The sequence below is a fragment of the Pimephales promelas genome, chromosome 21 (assembly GCF_988280905.1).
Source record: "Pimephales promelas chromosome 21, fPimPro1.hap1.1, whole genome shotgun sequence".
In the NCBI taxonomy this organism is placed as follows: domain Eukaryota; kingdom Metazoa; phylum Chordata; class Actinopteri; order Cypriniformes; family Leuciscidae; genus Pimephales; species Pimephales promelas.
Genome location: NC_142789.1, coordinates 11,532,607 through 11,557,619, shown reverse-complemented (window position 1 = coordinate 11,557,619; position 25,013 = coordinate 11,532,607). Strand labels below are relative to the sequence as shown.

Sequence of the window (25,013 nt, the reverse complement as noted above, 5' to 3'; positions counted from 1 at the left end):
TTCATCAAGATCAGTTAATCTATGCTGAAGTTATGACACACTTCCTGTTTCACGTTTCTCGCCATAATTTTGTTTCCTCGCCACGGCCAAACCGTTCGAGATATCAAAAATCCCCTCGCAAACTTTCATCCTCAATGCCTTGACTTCATGCTGACCGAGTTTCGTGCCGTGTGTTTGAATTCTCTAGGAGGAGTATTGCACATTCCATTGCGAGCGTTTTACAAACAAACCTCAATAGCCGACTTCCTGTTTGGCTGGGGTAAAAAGTAAGAGCGTGAGGTATAGATGAAACGATGAGATCAACATGTGTACCGAGTTTCATATTATTACATGCAAGCGTGTTTGATTTATGGACCAAGTGTTCGGACCCCGTTCCAGGGGGCGCTGTCTAGCCCCCCTGCCACACCCAGGTACCATCTTCAGCCCGGCTCTGATGGCTGTGGGATCTGACCTGTGTGCAAAGTTTCAAGAGTTTTCAAACCCGTTAAGGGCCCCAAAAGCCGCTAAGAGTCTCAAAATCATAAAAAAAAGAATTTTAAAGTTTGATGCGTTGCCACGGCAACAGTATCAAAGATATCAAGAATCCATTCACAGGTCTTCTTCTGCTATGTATTTACATTATACAGATTAAGTTTGAAGCACATCGGGAAAAAATAAAAGGGTGAGTTCAAAGCATTTTGAAAGTGACACACTTCCTGCTACCAGTTGGTGGCGCTATAACTCTGACTCACAATAGTCACATCCATGTGATCGTCCTCTTACAGCGAACACACTGCTGAAGTTTCATCAAGATCAGTTAATGTATGCTGAAGTTATAACACACTTCCTGTTTCACGTTTCTCGCCATAATTTCGTTTCCTCGCCATGGCCAAACCGTTCGAGATATCAAAAATCCCCTCGCAAACTTTCATCGTCAATGCCTTGACTTCATGCTGACCGAGTTTCGTGCCGTGTGTTTGAATTCTCTAGGAGTAGTACTTCAAATTCCATTGCGAGTGTTTTATGAACAACCCTAAGTAACCGACTTCCTGTTGGGCTGGGGTAAAAAGTAATAGTATGAGGTATATATGAACGATGAGATCTATATGTGCACCGAGTTTCATATTATTACATGCAAGCGTGTTTGATTTATGGACCAAGTTTTCGGACCCCGTTCCAGGGGGCGCTGTCTAGCCCCCCTGCCACGCCCGGGTACCATCTTCAGCCCGGCCCTGATGGCCGCGGGTTCTGACCCGTGTGCTAAGTTTCAAGAGTTTTTGAGCATGTTAAGGGCCCCAAAAGTGCCCGAATAGTCGTATAAATAATAATAATAATAATAAATATAGCTGCGAGCAGCGATTGCGGGCCCAAGCCGGTAGCACCGCAACCCCGATGCCTTTAGTTACCCAAAGGCACCGGGATGGTGGTACCGCCGGCTTTGGCCCTTTATCGCTGCTCACAGCTATATTTATATTTAATATAAAGCCGGTGGCACCGCCACCTTGGTGCCTTTAGGGTTATTCTGTACGACGTGTAAAAACGTAACCCCCGCTTTGACTATCAAAAAGAAGTGTATTGTAGAGCTTGCATCAATGCGGACTCGATGCGCTGTGCGCTGTAACCCCATGTGGCTTTAAGCGCATCATTCTCCACTCGGGATGCGCATAAGCGTTTTGTGCCACACTGTACTGAGCCTTTCATATCATAATGCAGTGACGCAATGACAGATTATTAATTGCCTTTCTTGTTCTGTTCCATCTATTATATGTTGATAATAGATAGGACAGAGCACTAAAAACCTCAAACAAAGCACTAAAAACTTAAGCTGTTTGCTGTGTAGTCTGAGAATGAGCTGTTTGATTTGCACCCTCTTCCTCTTCACTGTCCTCCATAAAAACCAGCTATCCAGGTCCATGTTGTTCTAGAAAGTTTGTATGTTGCTGTCTCAATTAACATCTCTGCTATACATTTAAAACATGGCTATATCTAAAATAATTGATCTTTTTGATTTTTGTTATCTTGTTTTTCATGAATATTTTACAACAATACAAAGAGCAATGTGTATTTTCCATTAACATAGTTTGTAATGGCTTTTTTTGTCATAGATTATAATCATATATTTTTTGGATTTGTTATTTATCTTTATAATGAAGTTGTCTGTATTAAGTAGATTGTGTTTAACACACACAAGAGTGATTCATTAGTTCAACACATAGTTATAGAAATTCTACTTTATCTAAAAAAACCCTGCACTTTACACACACACACACACACACACACACACACACACACACACACACACACACACACATAAATACATGTAAATAAAAATACCAAAAAAAAAACATCAAATGTGTTTTTAGTCAGAGTATTATTTAATACAGAAACAAATATTTGTAATTCAGATAAGAATGAAGTTAGTGTTTTAAAATCTTAAGGAAAACAAATATATTGAAATATAGCACATGAATTTTAAATTCATTCAACTTCAATTACAAATACAATCTTACTTTTATTTAAAGCAATCTATACATTTAAAAGATGGGGGTTATTTGCCTATTTTGTCATTTAAAAATATTGTTATGCAAAATTGTTATGCAAAAAGACAAGGACTTAGAAACAAGGACTTGTAGGAAAAATCACAGTCAGCCACACACACACACACATAAACACAGACAACAGCCCTCCCCTCCCCACACAGACACACACACCCACACACACACAGAGAGAGAGAGAGAGAGAGAGAGAATCGCAGGGGAAATAAATCCATTCAAACTACAATATCTGACTTTCTGTTGCTCAGAGCGAATGACTTTAAATTGGAAAGTTGATCGGCTTGACGAGAACAATATACGTGGTAAGTTTTGTAACTGTAGGTAAATTGAGCAAAGTTATAACACACTTTATGTGTCCTTTTTTAGTCATAAAATTCATTTCCTCGCCACGGCCAGACCGTTCTAGATATCAAAAATCCGTCCGGAATTGAGCATCCTCAATGTCTTGACTTCATGCACACCGAGTTTGGTTGTGATTGGTAAACACATGCATTGTGATTTGATGTATTTCTCCTAGGACAATTATTCAAACAACCCATAATTCATAATTCATAAATAACTTCCATTTGAACTGTCATAGAACTTAGAGCACGAAAGTTGTTTGGCCTGATGTGATCTATAATTGTACCGAGTTTCATATTAATTCATGCAAGTGTGTTTGATTTATGGACAAATGTTCGAATCCCAGTCCAGGGGGCGCTGTCGAGCCGCCCTGCCACGCCCGGTTACCAGCTTCAGCCCGGCCCTGATGGCCATGGGTTCTGACCCGTGTGCAAAGTTTCAAGAGTTTTCGAGGATGTTAAGGCCCCCGAAAATAACAGAGAAGTCGCACACAGCAAATAAAGGGTTAAAATTAACCTGACAAGCCCCCCTCCTCTCACTCACACAGAGGGACACTGAGAGACTGGCAAAATTCTGAGATTTTCTCTACATTCAAACAAACATATCTGACTTTCTGTGGGTCCTAGCTAATGAGTGTCAATTAGAAAGTTGTCCAGCTCGAGGAGTACAATATACATACCGATTTTTGTAACTGTAGATAAAACTAACAACCCCACTTTTGTCAAAAGGTGGCGCTACTGAGCCCTCACCACGCCCGTTTCTGCAACTTTGCACATGTCTACTGGCTAATAAATGTGATGTGTCTGTCGAGTTTCATGCAATTTAAAGCATGCTAAGGGTCTCAAAAGCATCCTAAAAGCATCCTAAAAGAAGGGTAAAGTTTGATGCGTCGCCACGGCAACAGTTTCAAAGATATCAAGAATCCATTCACAGGTCTACATCTGCCGTATGTTTACATTATACATATGAAGTTTGAAGCAAATCGGGTAAAAATAAAAGGGTGATATCAAAGCATTTTGAAAGTGACACACTTCCTGCTGCCAGTTGGTGGCGCTATAACTTTGACTCACAATAGTCACATCCATGTGATCATCCTCTTACAGCGAACATACTGCTGAAGTTTCATTAAGATCAGTTAATGTATGCTGAAGTTATAACAAACTTCCTGTTTCACGTTTCTCGCCATGATTTCGTTTCCTCGCCACGGCCAAACCGTTCGAGATATCAAAAATCCCCACACAAGCTTTCATCCTCAATGTCTTGACTTCACGCTGACCGAGTATCGTCGAATTTGGATCAAAGCTCTAGGAGGAGTATTTCAAATAGCATTGCGAGCGTTTTACAAACAAACCTCAATAGCCGACTTCCTGTTGGGCTGGGGTAAAAAGTAAAAGCGCGAGGTATAGATGAAACGATGAGATCAACATGCGTACCGAGTTTCATATTATTACATAAAAGCGTGTTTGAGTTATGGACCAAGTGTTCGGACCCCATTCCAGGGGGCGCTGACGAGCCCCCCTGCCACGCCCAGGTACCATCTTCAGCCCGGCTCTGATGGCCGCGGGTTCTGACCCGTGTGCAAAGTTTCAAGAGTTTTCGAGCATGTTAAGGGCCCCAAAAGTGCCCGAATAGTCGTAAGAAAAATAATAATAATAATAATAGAAAAGAATAATCCTAAGGAAAACAATAGGGCCTTCGCCCTTTCAGGGCTTGGGCCCTAATAATAATAATCCTAAGGAAAACAATAGGGCCTTCGCCCTTTCAGGGCTTGGGCCCTAATAATAACGAGCAGCGATTGCGGGCCCAAGCCGGTGGCACCGCAACCCCGATGCCTTTAGTTACCCAAAGGCACCGGGATGGTGGTACCGCCGGCTTTGGCCCTTTATCGCTGCTCACAGCTATATTTATATTTAATAAAAAGCCGGTGGCACCGCCACCTTGGTGCCTTTAGGGTTATTCTGTACGACGTGTAAAAACGTAACCCCCGCTTTGACTATCAAAAAGAAGTGTATTGTAGAGCTTGCATCAATGCGGACTCGATGCGCTGTGCGCTGTAACTCCATGTGGCTTTAAGCACATCATTCTCTACTCGGGATGCGCATAAGCGTTTTGTGCCACACTGTACTGAGCCTTTCATATCATAATGCAGTGACGCAATGACAGATTATTAATTGCCTTTCTTGTTCTGTTCCATCTATTATATGTTGATAATAGATAGGACAGAGCACTAAAAACCTCAAACAAAGCACTAAAAACTTAAGCTGTTTGCTGTGTAGTCTGAGAATGAGCTGTTTGATTTGCACCCTCTTCCTCTTCACTGTCCTCCATAAAAACCAGCTATCCAGGTCCATGTTGTTCTAGAAAGTTTGTATGTTGCTGCCTCAATTAACATCTCTGCTATACATTTAAAACATGGCTATATCTAAAATAATTTATCTTTTTGATTTTTAGGGCCCAAGCCCTGAAAGGGCGAAGGCCCTATTGTTTTCCTTAGGATTATTCTTTTCTATTATTATTATTATTATTTTTCTTACGACTATTCGGGCACTTTTGGGGCCCTTAACATGCTCGAAAACTCTTGAAACTTTGCACACGGGTCAGAACCCGCGGCCATCAGAGCCGGGCTGAAGATGGTACCCGGGCGTGGCAGGGGGGCTCGTCAGCGCCCCCTGGAATGGGGTCCGAACACTTGGTCCATAACTCAAACACGCTTGCATGTAATAATATGAAACTCGGTACGCATGTTGATCTCATCGTTTCATCTATACCTCGCGCTTTTACTTTTTACCCCAGCCCAACAGGAAGTCGGCTATTGAGGTTTGTTTGTAAAACGCTCGCAATGTTATTTGAAATACTCCTCCTAGAGCTTTGATCCAAATTCGACGATACTCGGTCAGCGTAAAGTGAAGACATTGAGGATGAAAGCTTGTGTGGGGATTTTTGATATCTCGAACGGTTTGGCCGTGGCGAGGAAACGAAATCATGGCGAGAAACGTGAAACAGGAAGTTTGTTATAACTTCAGCATACATTAACTGATCTTGATGAAACTTCAGCAGTATGTTCGCTGTAAGAGGACGATCACATGGATGTGACTATTGTGAGTCAAAGTTATAGCGCCACCAACTGGCAGCAGGAAGTGTGTCACTTTCAAAATGCTTTGATATCACCCTTTTATTTTTACCCGATTTGCTTCAAACTTCATATGTATAATGTAAACATACGGCAGATGTAGACCTGTGAATGGATTCTTGATATCTTTGAAACTGTTGCCGTGGCGACGCATCAAACTTTACCCTTCTTTTAGGATGCTTTTAGGATGCTTTTGAGACCCTTAGCATGCTTCAAAATGCATGAAACTCGACAGACACATCACATTTATTAGCCAGTAGACACGTGCAATGTTTCAGAAACGGGCGTGGTGAGGGCTCAGTAGCGCCACCTTTTGACAAAAGTAGGGTTGTTAGTTTTATCTACAGTTACAAAAATCGGTATGTATATTGTACTCCTCGAGCCGGACAACTTTCTAATTGACACTCATTAGCTAGGACCCACAGAAAGTCAGATATGTTTGTTTGAATGTGGTCTTGCTTAATCTGAGCCTACATCTCTGTCTTTGCCTGTCTGTGTATGTGTGTGTGTGTTTGTAGGGGGAGGGGTCTTAACCATTTCACTCCTGTGTGTATGGCCTGCATAAAAAATAAATGCCTTAAGCCTGGTATTTTTTTAAATAAGTTTTTTATTTTTTATAAGTAAAGGCATATAACCAGTTTAATTGTAGTGCATTAATAGTTTTATATAATTAGTTTATTAATTAAATTAACTTGGTCCATAAACTTGATCTGAAAATTTGGTCCATAAATCAAACACACTTGCATGTAATAATATGACTTGAGTGTTAATCACATCATGTTTTCAGTTTGAATATAAAATATATAAATTATGTAAAAAAAAATAAAGTTGATCCAGCTGGAGCGCAGGCTGAGAATAGCGCTGTCATGACTGGATCAGAGATCTTCAGTCATGCCCTCTCATACCTTACGCGCACACCACGCCCACTTACATCAGATCACATCAACATGTCAGCCGGAGGGATAACGAGGGTCGTCGTCGCTTTTGGATTCAAGAATTTCTTACAACAAGATGGCAAAAGAACAGCGCTTTGCAAGACATGCAACGTTAAGATCGCGGACAGTCAGATGACAACCTCCAACCTCCGTCATTTGAAGAGCCATATTCTGCCCAGTAAGTGCTTGTCAATTTGTTAATGTTATCTGGTTAGCTCGTTCGTAGTTAGCTAGCTAATGTAAGTTAAAGGAGAACTCCGGCGCAAAATATCACATTGTTACCTAGTCAACCGTTATCTGAGATTTGTTTTCATGACTGCCGAATGTAAATAGTTTTATCTATAAAAACAGTTTAGCCTATAAGTGACGTCCGACATTCTCCATGCATCAGCATTAGCGCGTCGCGTTCGGTTGCGACAGTAACACGACGACACTCTCTTCAAGATCAATGTTCCCAATATTATACTTTATTTGTAGATAAGGCATAAAGGTCTATGATTTGCATAAAATGACTATCTTGCTGGAGTGGAGTTTATTGCCCTTTAGAATACACTAAGCATTAGTGCTGCACGATTAATTATATCGCAGTCGTAATAGCGATCTCAAACCTATGCAATTATATAACGCAAAATGCCGCGATTTTATATGAAATAAACAAAGTAGGGCTATTAGCGCAGCATCTCTTCTTTTTTGTCATCCTTTGACTAGTGTTACAAGATCCCCCTCTTATTGGTTCAAATGCCTTTTCGCATTTTGCACGACAAGAAGTGAAAAGCTGCCTGTGAGTGCCCTAGATTAGAATAGATGAGACTCGCATAATGCGCATGCACTGACCGTGTGCCAGCCCAGAATAAACAGTTCTCTTTCGAGCTTGAACGAACAATAGCACACACAATTATGCCAAAATGTGATTTTGTCTAGTATCTTCATAACATAAGAAAAGTCTATGGATGAAAAGAGTTGTGCTATGAGGCGCGTGTGAGATCCGCGTCTCGGCAACGGGTGCTCTTAAAGGGCCAGCAGCGAATAAAGCGTTCTTTCAGTAAAGTTAAAAGAACAAAGGGAAATTAGAAAATTACTCACTGATCTTGAGTAAAGAACTTTTGTAGCTTTAATAAGGATTATTATATATATAATTTATGATTCAGGCAGCGCAGACTGTTTGATAACTTTATTCAATTTCTGTACCTGTTAAGACAGGAAGGGCACAGGTAAATATGTTTTTTATTATGGGTTTATGTGGGGATTGTTTGAAGTTCACTTAATTTAAAAGCTGTTATATATTTTTTTTAAGCGTAATAATTTTTTAAAAAGTTGATGGCTTTCAATTGATGGAATCACTGTAATGTTGGTTTGGTTGATGGTTTATTGATCATTATAGGTGTTATCAATCATTTATTGTTGTTGTTGTTTTTAGTTTGAGTTGAGAAATAAACATTAATCTGTGTGTGCATTTTACTTTAGAACCAAGCAAGTTGGACTCATGAAACCATTTTATTATATCGGAGTCGCAAATCGCAATTGCAATATTGGCTCAATAATGGCAATATGACATTTTCCCAAATCGTGCAGCCCTACTAAGCATAGATTATAGATACCATCCCTTCGCTATGTTCTTTTCAATGTGAAGCGTTGCGTGCTGTGACTTGGTGTTGCTTCAAGTGCATCATTCTGCACACGGGATGCGCATGATTGCTTATAATACTTTGGGGAGACAAGGGGGCGTGGCCTAAGGGAATAGCACTCGTGATGTTAAGTGATGTTACCCCGCCATCGCTGATACAACCTTTAGCAGTCATGTTTTTGCTTCTTGAGAGAGAGAGAAAGTGTGTGTGTGTGTGTGTGTGTGAGCAATGGCGGTTCTAGGCGGGGGCCTGGGGGGGCCAGTGCCCCTGCGACAACAAGCTTGGACCCCCTTGTGGCCCCCTAAATGTGGAGTCAGTGTGAAATATTTTTTTGTAGTGTGTCACGCATTGAGCATGACAGTCACTCGTTTCAGTCTTTTGTCTCACACTCCCGTCACACATTGTATTTCTCATGCGGAAAAACTATTAATAATATATTTAATATACGCAATTTCTCTGGCCGCGCCGCTCTCACGTGAGAATCAAGCGCGTCTCGCCTGGAGTTCAGCAGTCGACCCTGCTACGCATCAGCCAATCAAAAAAAGAGAAGTGCTACTACATTGGTTGTTAGTTTTATCTACAGTTACAAAAATCGGTATATACATTGTACTCCTCAAGCCGTACAACTTTCTAATACATAGTCATTAGCTCGGACCAAGAGGAAGTCAGATATTTTGGTCTGAATATGGTGAGCCTCTCTCTGAGCCTACGTCCCTGTATGGCAAGCCCTTTTAACATTTAAAAGCTAAGTTTGCCTGTCCGGAATTAACATTGTAGATATCAACAACGTCTTTCTGTCTAGTCGTTACACTTTGGATAGTTTGTATTATCATTTGAGATATCTGTAACATAATTGTGACTAGTCGAAATGACAGAGTATGGCAAGCCGCTTTAACATTTAATCATGAAAGGGCCAAAGCCTTCGGCACCGCCACCCGGGTGCCTTTAGGTAACTAAAGGAACCGGGGTTGCGGTGCCTCCGGCTTGGGCCCGCCATCGCTGCTCGCAGCTATATTTGTTATCTTGTTTTTCATGAATATTTTACAACAATACAAAGAGCAATGTGTATTTTCCAATAATATAGTTTGTAATGGCTTTTTTTGTCATAGATTATAATCATATATTTTTTGGATTTGTTATTTATCTTTATAATGAAGTTGTCTGTATTAAGTAGATTGTGTTTAACACACACAAGAGTGATTTATTAGTTCAACACATAGTTATAGAAATTCTACTTTATATAAAAAAAACCCTGCACTTTATATACACACACACACACACACTCACACATAAATACATGTAAATAAAAATACCAAAAAAAAACATCAAATGTGTTTTTAGTCAGAGTATTATTTTATACAGAAACAAATATTTGTAATTCAGATAACAATGAAGTTAGTGTTTTAAAATCTTAAGGAAAACAAATATATTGAATGAAATATAGCACATGAATTTTAAATTCATTCAACTTCAATTACAAATACAATCTTACTTTTATTTAAAGCAATCTATACATTTAAAAGATGGGGGTTATATGCCTATTTTGTCATTTAAAAATATTGTTATACAAAATTGTTATGCAAAAAGACAAGGACTTAGAGACAAGGACTTGAAGGAAAAATCACAGCCAGCCACACACACACACATAAACACAGACAACAGCCCTCCCCTCCCCACACACACACACACACCCACACACACACACACACACACATAAACACAGACAACAGCCCTCCCCTCCCCACACACACACACACACCCACACACACACACACACACAGAGAGAGAGAGAGAGAGAGAATCGCAGGGGAAATAAATCCATTCAAACTACAATATCTGACTTTTTGTTGCTCAGAGCGAATGACTTTAAATTGGAAAGTTGATCGGCTTGACGAGAACAATATACGTGGTAAGTTTTGTAACTGTAGGTAAATTGAGCAAAGTTATAACACACTTTATGTGTCCTTTTTTAGTCATAAAATTCATTTCCTCGCCACGGCCAGACCGTTCGAGATATCAAAAATCCGTCCGGAATTGAGCATCCTCAATATCTTGACTTCATGCACACCGAGTTTGGTTGTGATTGGTAAACACATGCATTGTGATTTGATGTATTTCTCCTAGGACAATTATTCAAACAACCCATAATTCATAATTCATAAATAACTTCCATTTGAACTGTCATAAAACTTAGAGCACGAAAGTTGTTTGGCCTGATGTGATCTATAATTGTACCGAGTTTCATATTAATTCATGCAAGTGTGTTTGATTTATGGACAAATGTTCGAATCCCAGTCCAGGGGGCGCTGTCGAGCCGCCCTGCCACGCCCGGTTACCAGCTTCAGCCCGGCCCTGATGGCCATGGGTTCTGACCCGTGTGCAAAGTTTCAAGAGTTTTCGAGGATGTTAAGGCCCCCGAAAATGCCAGAGAATTCGCACACAGCAAATAAAGGGTTAAAATTAACCTGACAGGCGCCCCTCCTCTCACTCACACAGAGGGACACTGAGAGACTGGCAAAATTCTGAGATTTTCTCTACATTCAAACAAACATATCTGACTTTCTGTGGGTCCTAGCTAATGAGTGTCAATTAGAAAGTTGTCCGGCTCGAGGAGTACAATATACATACCGATTTTTGTAACTGTAGATAAAACTAACAACCCCACTTTTGTCAAAAGGTGGCGCTACTGAGCCCTCACCACGCCCGTTTCTGAAACTTTGCACATGTCTACTGGCTAATAAATGTGATGTGTCTGTCGAGTTTCATGTAATTTGAAGCATGCTAAGGGTCTCAAAAGCATCCTATAAGAATGGTAAAGTTTGATGCGTTGCCACGGCAACAGTTTAAAAGATATCAAGAATCCATTCACAGGTCTACATCTATCGTATGTTTACATTATTCAGATGAAGTTTGAAGCAAATCGGGTAAAAATAAAAGGGTGATTTCAAAGCATTTTGAAAGTGACACACTTCCTGCTGCCAGTTGGTGGCACTATAACTTTGACTCACAATAGTCACATCCATGTGATCGTCCTCTTACAGCGAACACACTGCTGAAGTTTCATCAAGATCAGTTAATGTATGCTGAAGTTATAACACACTTCCTGTTTCACGTTTCTCGCCATAGTTTCGTTTCCTCGCCACGGACAAACCGTTCGAGATATCAAAAATCCCCTCGCAAACTTTCATCCTCAATGTCTTGACTTCACGCTGACTGAGTTTCGTCGAACTTGGATCAAAGCTCTAGGAGGAGTATTTAACATTCCATTGCGAGCGTTTTACAAACAAACCTCAATAGCCGACTTCCTGTTGGGCTGGGGTAAAAAGTAAGAGCGTGAGGTATAGATGAAACGATGAGAGCAACATGTGTACCGAGTTTCATATTATTACATACAAGCGTGTTTGAGTTATGGACCAAGTGTTCGGACCCCGTTCCAGGGGGCGCTGACGAGCCGCCCTGCCACGCCCAGGTACCAGCTTCAGCCCGGCTCTGATGGCCGCGGGTTCTGACCCGTGTGCAAAGTTTCAAGAGTTTTCGAGCATGTTAAGGGCCCCAAAAGTGCCCGAATAGTCGTTAGAAAAATAAAAGAAAAAAAAAAAATAATCGGAAGGAAAACAATAGGGCCTTCGCCCTTTCAGGGCTTGGGCCCTAATAATAATAGAAAAGAATAATCCTAAGGAAAACAATAGGGCCTTCGCCCTTTCAGGGCTTGGGCCCTAAAAAAAAAAGTGTTATGCCTTCATTTGATAATCACCGTTTTTGATAAAATTGGTTTTTGGTTACCTTAAAATAAATTGTTGTTAAATTGTTGATTTCAATTAATTAGAGATTATTTTTACTACATTTAATTCAACCATTAAATTGAAAAAAAAAAAAAAAGTAAAGAAAAAACTAAAATTTAAAAAAATAAATCCAAAGTTTATAGGGCCCTACTCAGCACAATTAATCCAAGTCTGTGTGAAACTTATCAAACTGTAAACCTTCTGCAGCTTTCCTTAGCCACAGTCCCTTGCCCAGGGAATGCATGAACTAAATGCATGATAAAATGTATTTCTTCAATGCAATACAAGACGCTTTATACAAACACGTCTGCCACATGCATAAACGTAAATGCAAAATGAATGTAACACATCAGAAGAGTCTGAGCCATTGGCATTTACCCGTGTTGGTGAGGTAACATACCTAAGCCAGTGGCGCTTGCTTGTGTTGGTGTGACAGCAGATGGCATCATATTGGTCCGCCAACCAAACAATGAGGATGATGTAGAAGGCAGTGGTTGTGTCATTGAAAAACTCAGACATGATGGCCTCCATCCCTACAGACGGGATAAAAAAGGCATTTAATTTCAAACAACCTTCATAAAATGTTTTGATGAGAAAATATCATGCGATTATAGTATGAAGTCAATAAATGAACAGATCAGGCATTAAGTTGATAGGAGACAGAAACAGATATTAGAACATCTCTCCAAAACCCCAGCAGTGATCTCTACCTACCCACAAGAGCTAGGATGACAGTGAGAAGAGGGGCAGCAGGGAAGGCAATGGTCATATTCATCTCCAGCATCTGGAGAAGGTCCACTGAGACAGAGGAAATCATTAAAAATGGGCTTTTTATGAACTTCATCTCGGGACATGATCATAGACGCTGATGCAGTGGTAAAGATCTGAGAGGCTGATGGGAGCCTACCTATAAAGACAAAAATCTGGTGGTGTGAGTACCGCAGCAGCATGGAAACGGACAGGGTCTGAAAGAGAAACAAAAAAGACTTGTGGGTGATTGGATTTTGCATTTGATTCAGTGTCGTATCAACATATTGAAGACTCATCTCTCCATGGTCCAAGTGACTCAAAAGAATATTCCACACAAAAATTACAGGACTGTCATCACTTACCCACACATATGACTCGCTCTATTTAATCCTAAAAAAGTCCACTTCTGAAGAATATCCTGATAATTTTTTTTTAGATTATGAAAGTGAATTACAACACTGGACTATCAAGATTCAAAAAAGCATTATGTTAAGCATTAATGTTAAATGTTGTCCATGTGACTTGTGCAACATATGCGGAGTTTTCTGAAGTTACACATTAATTGTGAGTCAGGTAAAAAACTGATCAAAACTGTGGTTATTTACTGTACTGCATGTTTGTGATCGTGAATTAATCATTCTTTCCCCAAACTCACTAATGTTTATGTCACAAGCTTTTAACTTAAAGCAATCATATAACAGAAAATTCAGAATACTGCACGTGGGTCACTTTTTAGGATATTTTAGTGAACATTCATTCTAATTGCGTGAGGGAAAATGTAACTAGAACATTGTTAAAATTTCATCTAATGTTCCACTCACAAAAAGTCATGAGAATGAACAAAATGAGGACTAATTACCTAAATGCAGAAACTGAATGTGATGACATCACACCTACAATCCAATCACTAACAAGCACTCTAGTCTGTAGTGCAGAGGCAGTCAAAGTAAAGTACTCACAAAGATAACCATGATTACAAAGGCTGCTAGGTACGAGGTACGAGCCATCCACATACTGACAAAACGGTAGTGTTCTCCAGAGACCACATTTCTCAAGAACCCTAAAAACAAGCAAATCACATTCTCATCTCATAGTTACACAATCATCATCAAAACAACATTTTTCTGAGAGAGAACTTCTAATGTACCTTTGTTTTCCTCATTCTCCGCTAAAGCCTTCACACTGGACATCAGGATATCGTCATAACCCAGGCATTCGTCTAGGAGGAAGCGACTGAAACCATCTCCAAAGCACTGGTCCTTCATGGGGTCTGCAGACAGACCGAGATTCTGGTTACTACACAACAAACTGACACTATGCATTTCTTTAAAATAAAAAAGTTGAAAACAGGGGTTGGACAATAAAACTGTAGAGGTTTGAAGGTTGAATCACCAGAGCAATAGCACAGATGTACATAAAATATTGTAACCCACACAACATAATGGGAGGCGGAGTTCAAAAGAGGATAAAGTTTTGGTGTGCGTCTTCTTGCTGGCTGATCTGTAACATGGACGGCAAGTCTTTACGGTGTATCGAAAGCTATGATATCCAGGGTAGTGATGGCATACCACCACATAAGACGAACCACATCCAAAATGAGGATCTGTATTGACGCAACAGGAATCTGTCTGAAAGGGATAGAGGTACTAACCCTGATTGTATCCAAAAAAACATAAAACCAAAACTGCCAAACTCGCTGCACAATTAAATGCAGAACTTGACTCTCTAAAGCTTGGAATAAAGCTTCACAGAGACTTTTCATGGTCGAGCTGCTATAGTCAAAACTTTGGTAACTCGTGCCAATGCCAAATGGTAATAATAATTATCATCATTAGCCTATTATAACATTTATTAGGCTATCTTAGCCTAGAAGATGCTTTTATCCAAAAAAGCAACAAAGCAATTCGTCACATCTCATTCATACTACAGGTTGGACAATAATAGGGCTAAGATTATCACCAATAAACACTCAATTTTGACCAATATCCAAGAGTGTGTGCAGAGTTTGGAGCACGCACTGGATGGCAGACAGACGCGGGCGCGCCGTGAACACTTTCATTTTCCCATCAACAGTGGAATCAACTTAAAATACTCTAGCATTTCTGGTTATACAGAAAACAATAATACATTATTTGCAACTACTTTTATTTGCGTAATGTCACAATAACTAGAAAACGTTGTTCTTTTGTAAAATAACATAAAACAATCAGGCGCGCTTTATGATCTTCGCGAGAACTGAAACAATAGCCTTTATAGACTAAAGCTTTAAATGTCCACTTTAAAAAGAACAAATTCGAATCGTAAACTAATACCTTCTGATTATGTAATCCATATGAAAGGTGCAGTTTTCTCTAAAGGTGCATCCGGAGATTATGTTTTTAGCTCGTTATTTTTTCAGACGCATTTATAATAACTCACCTATAGCCTAAAGCACTGCGGGAAAAATATCATAAATAGGCTATCCATGTTCTAATTTGGCCTTAGAACACCAGTAAAATCTACATTTTTCCCCATATTAATTTGTGAATATTTTAAATGTTTTAAAGGGGGCAAAAAGTCATAAACAAATATCTGAAATTTCGTTGAGATGTAGTCTATATAGCGCAGAATTGGTGTGGTCAAACCAAAATGATGGTGTTCAACTTTGCGTTTTAAAAATACAACAACCGTTCATTTTTCGCTTTGCAAGAACCGTTTGGACATAATACGAGATAGAGTTCTTTATTACATTCATTTAAAAAAAGAAACAATAATCACAGGAATAGCCTCTCTAAATCTCAAAGAAATGCCATGAAGACATCGAAGCAGAAATAAGGGAGAAACACCAGGAACTCTGTATGTTTCCCTGCTATTAATGCTTGGATAACACATCACGTCTCCTTTCATTAATAATAATAATAATAATGTCTAGTGCGGTGCATGGCTGTGAAATAAGTTATAAACCTGCCAAAGTCCGTTGATTTTGGGAACGACTTATCGCAAGATAAAAAAAAGGCGTTTTAGTCACATAATATCGGTTAATGGAAACACCGTCATTTCGGAATAGTTTTTTATCGAAATTTGGAAAATATCGCAAAAGTTTTGCACAAATCTGTAACGGAAACGCGCCTAATGTGAAACATGTATTGTTCTCTGATGAGTCCACTTTTACTGTCTTTCCCACATCCGTTAGAGTTACGGTCCAATGATGGCTTGGGCTGCAATGGGCTGAGCAAGTCAGAACACATTTTCCTCCAGCAGCATCAGTGACCTGGCCACTGTTCTGGAAGAGGAATGGCTCAAAATCCCTCTGGCCACTGTGAATGACTTGTATCTGTCATTCCCAAGACGGATTAATGCTGTATTGGTCGCAAAAGGAGGCCCTACACCATACTAATATATTATTGTCATCTAAAACCAGGTGTTTCAGTTTCATTGTCCAACCCCTGTATGTTTGTCTTACCAAAAAATCTAATTGTTATGGTATTTTTACTCACTCTCATATCATATCAAAACTTGTATGACCTTTCCATGAAAAACAAAAGTGACTTTCTGAAGAATATCCTGCAACCCTATTCAATACAATGAAATTGCTGGGGGTGTTAAAAGGGATTGTCCACTAAAAAAGAATAAATAAATAAAAAAAAATTGAGCATCATTTATTGACCCATGTTGTTCCAAACCTGTATGGCTTACTTTCTAAAGTGGAACACAAAATATAATGTTTTGAAGAATGCTCAGTTCCTATGGGCTATATGCACGCATAAATTCCGCATTTGACGCAAGGATGCTCGTCTATTTCCGGTTGTGGAGATTAAAGCGGAGGAAAACCGAGGAAAACGGGATTATGGCAGAGTCTTCAAAATTTACTGTCCTCCAGTCTTTGAAATGAAACGTACATACGTTTAGATGTAATTTTATATATAGTTATATTTATTTAATATAATTTTAAAAAGAAGCATAAACACAACGAGGGATGTCTGTTTTATCTGTTTTTGTGACTAACGTTTCTTTATTATAACCATGGAGTATAAAATTCAATATAAATTCTCGGTATTGCATTGGACTTTACGATCGGCGGAAGTTATCAAGCATCCCTAATGCTTCACCGGAAATACCGCCGTGCATAGAGCCCATAGACCCCTTTTGCGCCGATGTCACAGTTACGTCACGGCGCTAGCTGGAGGCAAAACAAAGTGAAAACTGGAGGCGGCCAATACAAAACAGCACAGATTTGGCAACATAATAAGGAGCTTAAATAATTGTTACTATTATTAAATGTCATCTTGTTGTGTTGTTTGGTGCAAGAATTGATGAAAAATGAATATGCTGTATTTGGAACTTTTATTTCTAGAAAAAATTCACATCATTAAAATCGCACTGTAATGTCACTCTTTACATCGTCGTGGTCTCGGCGCTGGCTCGGCAGAACTGTGGACCGTACACACAAGTCTTGTACAGGACCATATAGGCATCTAAAGATTTATATGCCCTCAGTTGTAGAAGTCAGGCCACTCAACCGAGGTAACGTACGTTAATCCTGTCAGATCGTCCATGCAATGAGTGAGCGTGTAGGTGGCTACAGGTCGGCCAATCTGGTTCCATCCGTTAAAAATAACTTTTGGAAATAACAATCGCGGTCCTGGACACTGAGTGAGCTTACTCATTAAGATAATATTGGATTTTCTCCAGTCATTGTTAAAAAACAAGCTAACAATCCTTGCTAACTAGCGTTAGTGAAGCGGCCAGATGGATCTTTCTGCCTCCACCTAAGCTCCGCCCACATAAAAACGTCACCATGTTTACCAACTGTAAAAGGGTCTATTGACTTCCACTGTAGTTTTCATCCACACAATGTTAGTCAAATGATAATATAAACTTGTTTAGTCGACTAAATCGCTTAAATGAACGACTACTAGTTGACTAGAACATTTTGGTGGACTATCCCTCAACAGCATGAAGGTCAGTAAACAACTACAATTAAAATTTTATGGGTGAACATTACCAAGAATATTCTATGATGTGGGAAAAGAGGATTGTGGGTATGGGCAGGTTTCTCCTGGAAGGTGTGATGTACTCACCCAGGGTCACCACCATAACAGGGATGTTGAGTCGCTGACGTGTGGCCTGGGACAGCCGAAGGAAACCATATTCCAGAGAATATTCCACAATATACTCTTCTTGAGGCCACACTACACAAAAACAAACACTGATCAACGCTGACAACATTTCACTGAATTCAGAAGTTCTACCATTAAAATCTTAAAATCGGTCACTTTACACCAATGGTAGAATGTTATAAAGTTTAAAACCCAAAAAACACTGATTATATTGTCATCAATCTTTTCTAGTTACAGAAATATATTAAATGTGCAAAATAAAAATGTTTCATAAATATCCTTTTAAAGGGATAGTTCACCCTAAAATAAATTCCGTCATCATTTATTCACCCTCAAGTTGTTCCAAACCAGTATGAGTTCCTTTCACTGTTGAACACAAAGATGATATTTTGAACAAAATGGGTAACCAAACAGTTGTGAGGCACTATTGACTCCAGTCAATGGTGCCCACAACTGCTTGGTTACAAAATATTTTACTTGGTTCTTCAAAATATATTCCTTCGTGTTCAACAGAAGAAAGAAATTCAAACAGGTCTGGAACAACTTTGTGTATATTACACAAAATACCTAATTGGTACTGTACTGAATTAGAGACACATATATATTATATCTTACTAAAGTCAATGGTGTGTGACGCAGCACATGGGGCCTTACAAAAGGGTAAGGTCATAAAGGAATGTGGGAATAGAAAGGAAATCTGACCAGGGGAAGCGAGGAAGGCTGCACTGGATGGAGGGAGGAGAGGGAATGAATTCACACAGGAGGAAGAGGAGGAGAAGGACCAGATGGCTACGGAGTGGGTCGTATTTGAGATGTTTACCTGCTCGAGTTAGCATCTCAATCTCGGAGACAGTCTCCCTCAGCGGCTGCATACCTTTAGAGGGGGCCTGGCTGAAGGACAGATCCTGGGATTCATTCAGGCTGGAGCCATGAACACCACTGCTCATCGATGGATTCAGCCGTGGCTCGATGTCCAGCTCAAACTGCATGTGTGTGTGAGCGAGAGAGAGAGAGAGAGAGAGAAATTATATTGTATAATTTACTGACCGTGACCATCATGATATTCCAAGCAATTTTTTACCAAGAAGCTCCCGTAATGCTTTTTCAAGAATATTAGAAAGTAAACGTGAAATGTGTCATTGTTTCCACACACATTCGGAATAAGCACATAAGCATAAATGGTTTGTTTGAGCATAACAGACTGACGCATGCTTACTGTACAACTGCTTTACGTCACTGCAATCGTCTTTACCCTGATTACAATCCTCATCCATTCAAACTTTACAAGCAAAACGCTGGTTTGCTTTATCCAGCTGAGAAATATAGCTTCAAACTTGGTTAAATGTGTTATGTAAATTAAGTAAATGAGGCAATTACACATTGGCATGCGTTAACCTGGACAATCCTAATTATAATAAATAATATTATATTATTTTAACTAATTATTTCAGTTTAAGTCATTGTTATTTGGAGTTAATGTTATATAAAAAATAATAATAAAATTGACACATTATAATATATAATTTAAATTACAACTACTTTAACTTCCAATGATTTAAATTAACATAAATATTGAATTTAATATCTATCTATCTATATCCATCTATATATATATATATATATATATATTCTCTTTTTTTACATTAATTAATTAATTATAATCGTATAGAAAAGAGCTCTTTCGAGTTTCACAGAAAACATGACAAAATATTTTTTGGAAACGGTAAGTCTAGACAAGATTTTTTCCTTTTAATGCTTGGCTCGCAACCCTCGTTTTCCTGTTAAACCCACCCGTACTGTGCTGTTGTCAAACATCTCCATGGTCATCTCTTCCTCCTCTTCAACATCTGCCGGCATCATTGGCTGTCTGGTTTCACTTCTGTCGTCCTCCGATTCCTTCACGAGCCCCTGGATCACCTCCGTCTCGTAGAACTGAAGAAAGATGGGTGCGCGGCTGGAGTTGCGCTGGATCTCCACACGCAGGATGCCATCGCGGGGCCATTTCTCCCGCACGTGCTCCAGGCAGTTGATTGGAGAGCGGGAGAACGCAATGTGGATGTAGGCCAGGATGAAGAGCATAAACAATGCCTGCCAATCAAATGCTACGAAATTAAAGTCAAGAAAAACTCAAATGTGCACACAAACCAGTTTAAGCAACAAAGCATTAACTAAACATAGAACTTCCATAACATGGGTGGCATATATGATGACTTCAATGTAATGTTATATTTCACTTAAACTGAAATTGAAATTGAGATTATGTAAATTATTTCATCATAGTCAGTTCTAATGCTAACATATTTAATTTATTGCAGAAAGTAGGGCAAAATCTGCTCAATTGTCACTGGAATGTTACAGCAAAAGTGGGTTAGCTCAGATCCAGAATCTACCAAGGTGTTGTCAATAGCATTCTTTACTCAAAATTCACTAAAAATATTTGGAAACAGCAAATGTCCATTAATACATTTGTTTCAATAACAATTTTAATATGCCACACATTTTTTTGTATGTTCTTCAAACACGATTGAGTTTTTTTGTCAAATAAGATAATTAAAGGATTAGTTCACTTTTGAAAAAACTTTTGCTGATAATTTACTCACCCCCATGTCATCCAAGATGTCCATGTCTTTCTTTCTTCAGTCGAAAAGAAATTAAGGTTTTTGATGAAAACATTCCAGGATTTTTCTCCTTATAATGGACTTCCATGGGAACCAGGTCCAATCGACAGTTATAACAGTTACAGATGCAGCTTCAAATGTCTTTAAACGACACCAGACGATGAATAAGGGTCTTATCATGCGAAACGATTGGTTATTTCAATGCTTATTCCAAAAATGTAACTTTTCTAAGGACAAATGCTAGCCTTTCTCCATTCTGTGAGGCGCATTTGTAACGTCACGTAATACGTAATTACATTCAAAAGGTCACGGGCGACGTAGCCAGAAGTACAGAGTCAGAGTGTTTACAAGTTGAACGCATAGGTTGAACGTGAAAACTAACTCAAACGCCGTTTACAAAAAAGGAATTAAAAGGTAAAACAACGATGTCGGACGATTTTGATTCTGTACTTCCGGCTACGTCGCCCATGACCTTTTGACCGTAATTACGTATTACGTGACGTTGCAAACGCGCCTCATAATATATTACAAGGCTAGCATTTGTCCTTAGAAAAGTTACATTTTTGGAATAAGCTTTGAAATAACCGATCGTTTCGCATGATAAGACCCTTATTCATCGTTTGGTGTCGTTTAAAGACATTTGAAGCTGCATCTGAAACTGTTATTAACTGTCGTTTGGACCTCGGTTGGACCTGGTTCCCATTGAAGTCCATTATAAGGAGAAAAATCCTGGAATGTTTTCATCAAAAACCTTAATGTCTTTTCGACTGAGGAAAGAAAGACATGGACATCTTGGATGACATGGGGGTTAGTAATTTATCAGCAAAAGTTTTTTCAAAAGTGAACTAATCCTTTAATACATTTATGAATGCAACATAATTTTAATAATTTCATTATTTTGTTGGATAATGTCAAACATTTTTAACATCTTCAGAATACTTTTCCTTGTCAGCCAAAAATATCTCTAACAATTTAGATACAGTAGGCCTAATTGTTTCACAGCTTTTTAATTTAGCAAGATTATGAACTGCAACAAAATGTTGTGGTTAGCTGAGAGTTCCTCACTAACTTAACAGGTAATTCTTGAAGCAGATCTACATGCCAGCAACATTTGAATACCACTATTTCTGTGTGCACCTACAGTGATTGGATAACTATGACAGGCTGAGGCTACTGCAGTTTCCTGTGGGTTTTTTACCCCCCCCCAAGATGTTCAGCTAGACACTTGAATATTAAATGCGCTGTTCTACAGGCTAATTAATCATCCGATATCTGTCGGTTTTAAGATTATTTGCATTGGCTGATAACCATGACACTTGGCCAACTAACCTCGTTGTGGCATCTTGTGTCAGTTCCAAAGTCTGATGACAGCCTTGTCAATGGATATTAAACATTTTGTGAAACTAAAATAATTTGAGAATTGAGTAAATATTTGACACTTATATTTATCTTTACTTACACTTATATTTATCTGCAAGGTTTGGGTTCAGTAATATATATATATATATATATATATATATAGTTTTATTCAGTAAAGACACACTTAAATGTACGTTATAAATTATTATTTCACATATATATATGGATAGAAAGATAAACAAATGTTTATATATATGCATATATATATATATATATATATACACTTCTTCAAAATTGATAAGAAATGTTTCGTGAGAACCATATCAGGATTTTTGAATGATTTCTAAAGGATCACAAAGACAAGGTGATGAATAATCTTCTTTGTGATTATTACCATCACAGTAATAAATTAAAAAATAAAATATATTCAAACAGACATTTTAAATCATAATATTTCACAGTAAAAAATGTAATGAAGTAATATTTTACAATATTACTGTTTGATTAAATGTAGCCTGGCTGAGCTTAAAACGTTCCCAAATAACATTTATCACGTTTTAGTGACCCCAATCTTTTGAACATTAGTGTAATTTGTAACGCATTAAATATACATGAAACATCATTAATACTGCATATTATGGAAGTAAAATTGGTTATTTTCAAATAACACAGGATACAAGAACAAAAAGGTAAATGGCACCGGTCTCTGTGAAGTAATTTCAGAGATTTATACTTACAATAATAATAACGTTCAATGAAAAATGACAAAGTTTGGTCCAAGGATGATTCAGTAACAGGAACAGGCTGTAGCAAAGTAAATACTGTCCATTTTGATTTAATGCCTCGTTCAAAGTACATTGCACATACAGGAATGATATATGTAGTTGCCAGGTAAGACCTAAAGCCATACGTTATAATAGGCAAATGCATGATGCTGATGACCAGCATCCACTCTGATGTTTAGTGAGCTTGGCAGTTGGCACTGCATCCCAACAGTTAAAAACAGATAGACATTCACAAACACATCAGTCTTAGGGTGTTTAGGGAAGTGATCGACAGATTCAACGCACATTAAAAATGTTAAATCTCACCTTTAACAAGACCAAGAACTCGAATATTCGTCTGAAGGATGGTGGGAAGAGCCTGGCATATGTCACTGCCATCTTAAAGAATAAGGCGTGGAAGAGTCTGTCTCTCACGTTGATCAGGGGGTTCTGGTTCATCGCAGGGTTCCGGATCCGGTTCGGCCCACCGTTATTGTTGTTGTTCAGTGGGACGTTGTTGTTGTTCATATTGCCCTGGTTGTCGGACATGGTGGTCGTTGTTCAGTAACTTGATAAGGAAAAATACCAACTAAGGTAGATTGAAACTTGCGCAGATCCAGTTGAGCAGGCCAGCAACACAACATCAGAACACACTGATGATGGTCCTGGTTCACCAAAACTGGACTGACTTTCAGAGATCACCACAAAACACCCCCCAAAATGCTGAATTTTGTAAGGATGTTGGTGGGCAAGGCTGCTTCCACTCCTACCATGTCATAACCTAGCGATCTAACAACCTACTAAAGCTTCAATGTCTTTGACTCCACAGTGGATCGTGTGTGTATATACCGTGAGACCAGAGGAGCATGTCAGATATAAATTGTGTTTTAGGCTCAATTTGTCCTGCAATTGTGACTCAGGCCTCCTGCACCCACTGTCACCAACCAAAATAACTAAACTTGCTAACTCACACCAGCTAAATTAATCATATTTACTCTGGTTTAGAAGCGAAATCTGTCCCAGACTATGTAGCTGAGTGTTTAAAAGCAAAGAAAAGTGGAATATCACACAGCACGTCTGCTAATAGTGGTACGTTAAGCTAACAAATTAGCCGAGCTTCCTCTGAAGAACCCGTATGTTCGGTTTACTTTTTAACAAACACCTCCTCGTATAACGCTGACACTCTTCGGTTAATTAAGGCCTTAGATACGTGATGATATCCCGCCAGAACTATCCGATGGTAGCGGTGTCAACGTCTCTTGCAGACCATCTGTTTACACAACCATTTTCGAGAGCTGAGAGGACTTGGGAGCAGCAGCCAAGAAGCTTTTAATGAGGGAAGCGTTTCCACTCTGGGCTAGCTTCCGCGTTTAGTCACGCGACATCGAGTCACGTGATTTTTGAAAACGCAAAAATCTAAATGAATCCATATACCGGTATTAACTTCATATGTACAATAACTTGAATGACATATTTACATTTTTTCTGTAATTTACAATTTCACTAAATTGCGAAGATATTTTTCAGTTTGTGTCAAGTTAAACAGCGCATGGTTTAGAAGTACAGAATATTTACTTTACTTTGGCAGGAAATAATAACACTTTTCTGCTTTTTTCAAAATTTAGGTAGCTGCCTTGTTGCCTCGCTGCCATATCAGGCAATCAATGACTTTGCAGGCAGTGCCTGCGCACAAATTCAAGGTACCTCACGAAACTGATTTCGAACAAACTTCTGAGGCAGCATAATAGGTTTATGGTCCACAGCAAAATAGAGAGCTTTGGTGGAAACTAAAAGGATGTTTAATGACTACAATAGTAAATTCTCACTATAAATGTCATAGGCATTTCTTTTTTTATTCCATAAAAAATAGGAATTTACTTTTTAACTCAATTAATGGTTTACAATACTCAAAGAAGGGAATAGTGTTATTGGAGAGTGGAAGGGCTAGTCAGCGCACTTTTAACATTAAACCAGCACAGTAGGCTATAGCGCCTCGTTGTGGTGGGATGACTACAGGTAAAAACACAACATAAGATATTTATTTCACAATGGTAGAATAAAGAAAATAAAGATGC

General features: G+C 38.9%; 1 protein-coding gene across 2 annotated transcripts in view; it reads right to left on the bottom strand.

The window, feature by feature from the left end:
- tmem259 (transmembrane protein 259) overlaps positions 1-24,277 on the bottom strand; it is a 41,725-nt gene extending 17,448 nt beyond the window's left edge. Inside the window, exons 1-9 of one of the 2 annotated variants that reach the window (XM_039655566.2) lie at positions 23,266-24,277; positions 19,989-20,285; positions 19,018-19,180; positions 18,159-18,269; positions 14,246-14,368; positions 14,058-14,158; positions 13,256-13,313; positions 13,063-13,146; positions 12,749-12,881 (exon numbers count right to left, since the gene is read on the bottom strand). In XM_039655566.2, coding sequence (XP_039511500.2) covers positions 12,749-12,881; positions 13,063-13,146; positions 13,256-13,313; positions 14,058-14,158; positions 14,246-14,368; positions 18,159-18,269; positions 19,018-19,180; positions 19,989-20,285; positions 23,266-23,487 — 1,292 coding nt within the window. In that variant the 5' untranslated portion in view covers positions 23,488-24,277. The remainder of the gene's footprint in view (positions 1-12,748; positions 12,882-13,062; positions 13,147-13,255; positions 13,314-14,057; positions 14,159-14,245; positions 14,369-18,158; positions 18,270-19,017; positions 19,181-19,988; positions 20,286-23,265) is intronic. The other variant, XM_039655567.2, reaches the window with a different exon arrangement.
- Positions 24,278-25,013: the final 736 nt, after the last annotated feature.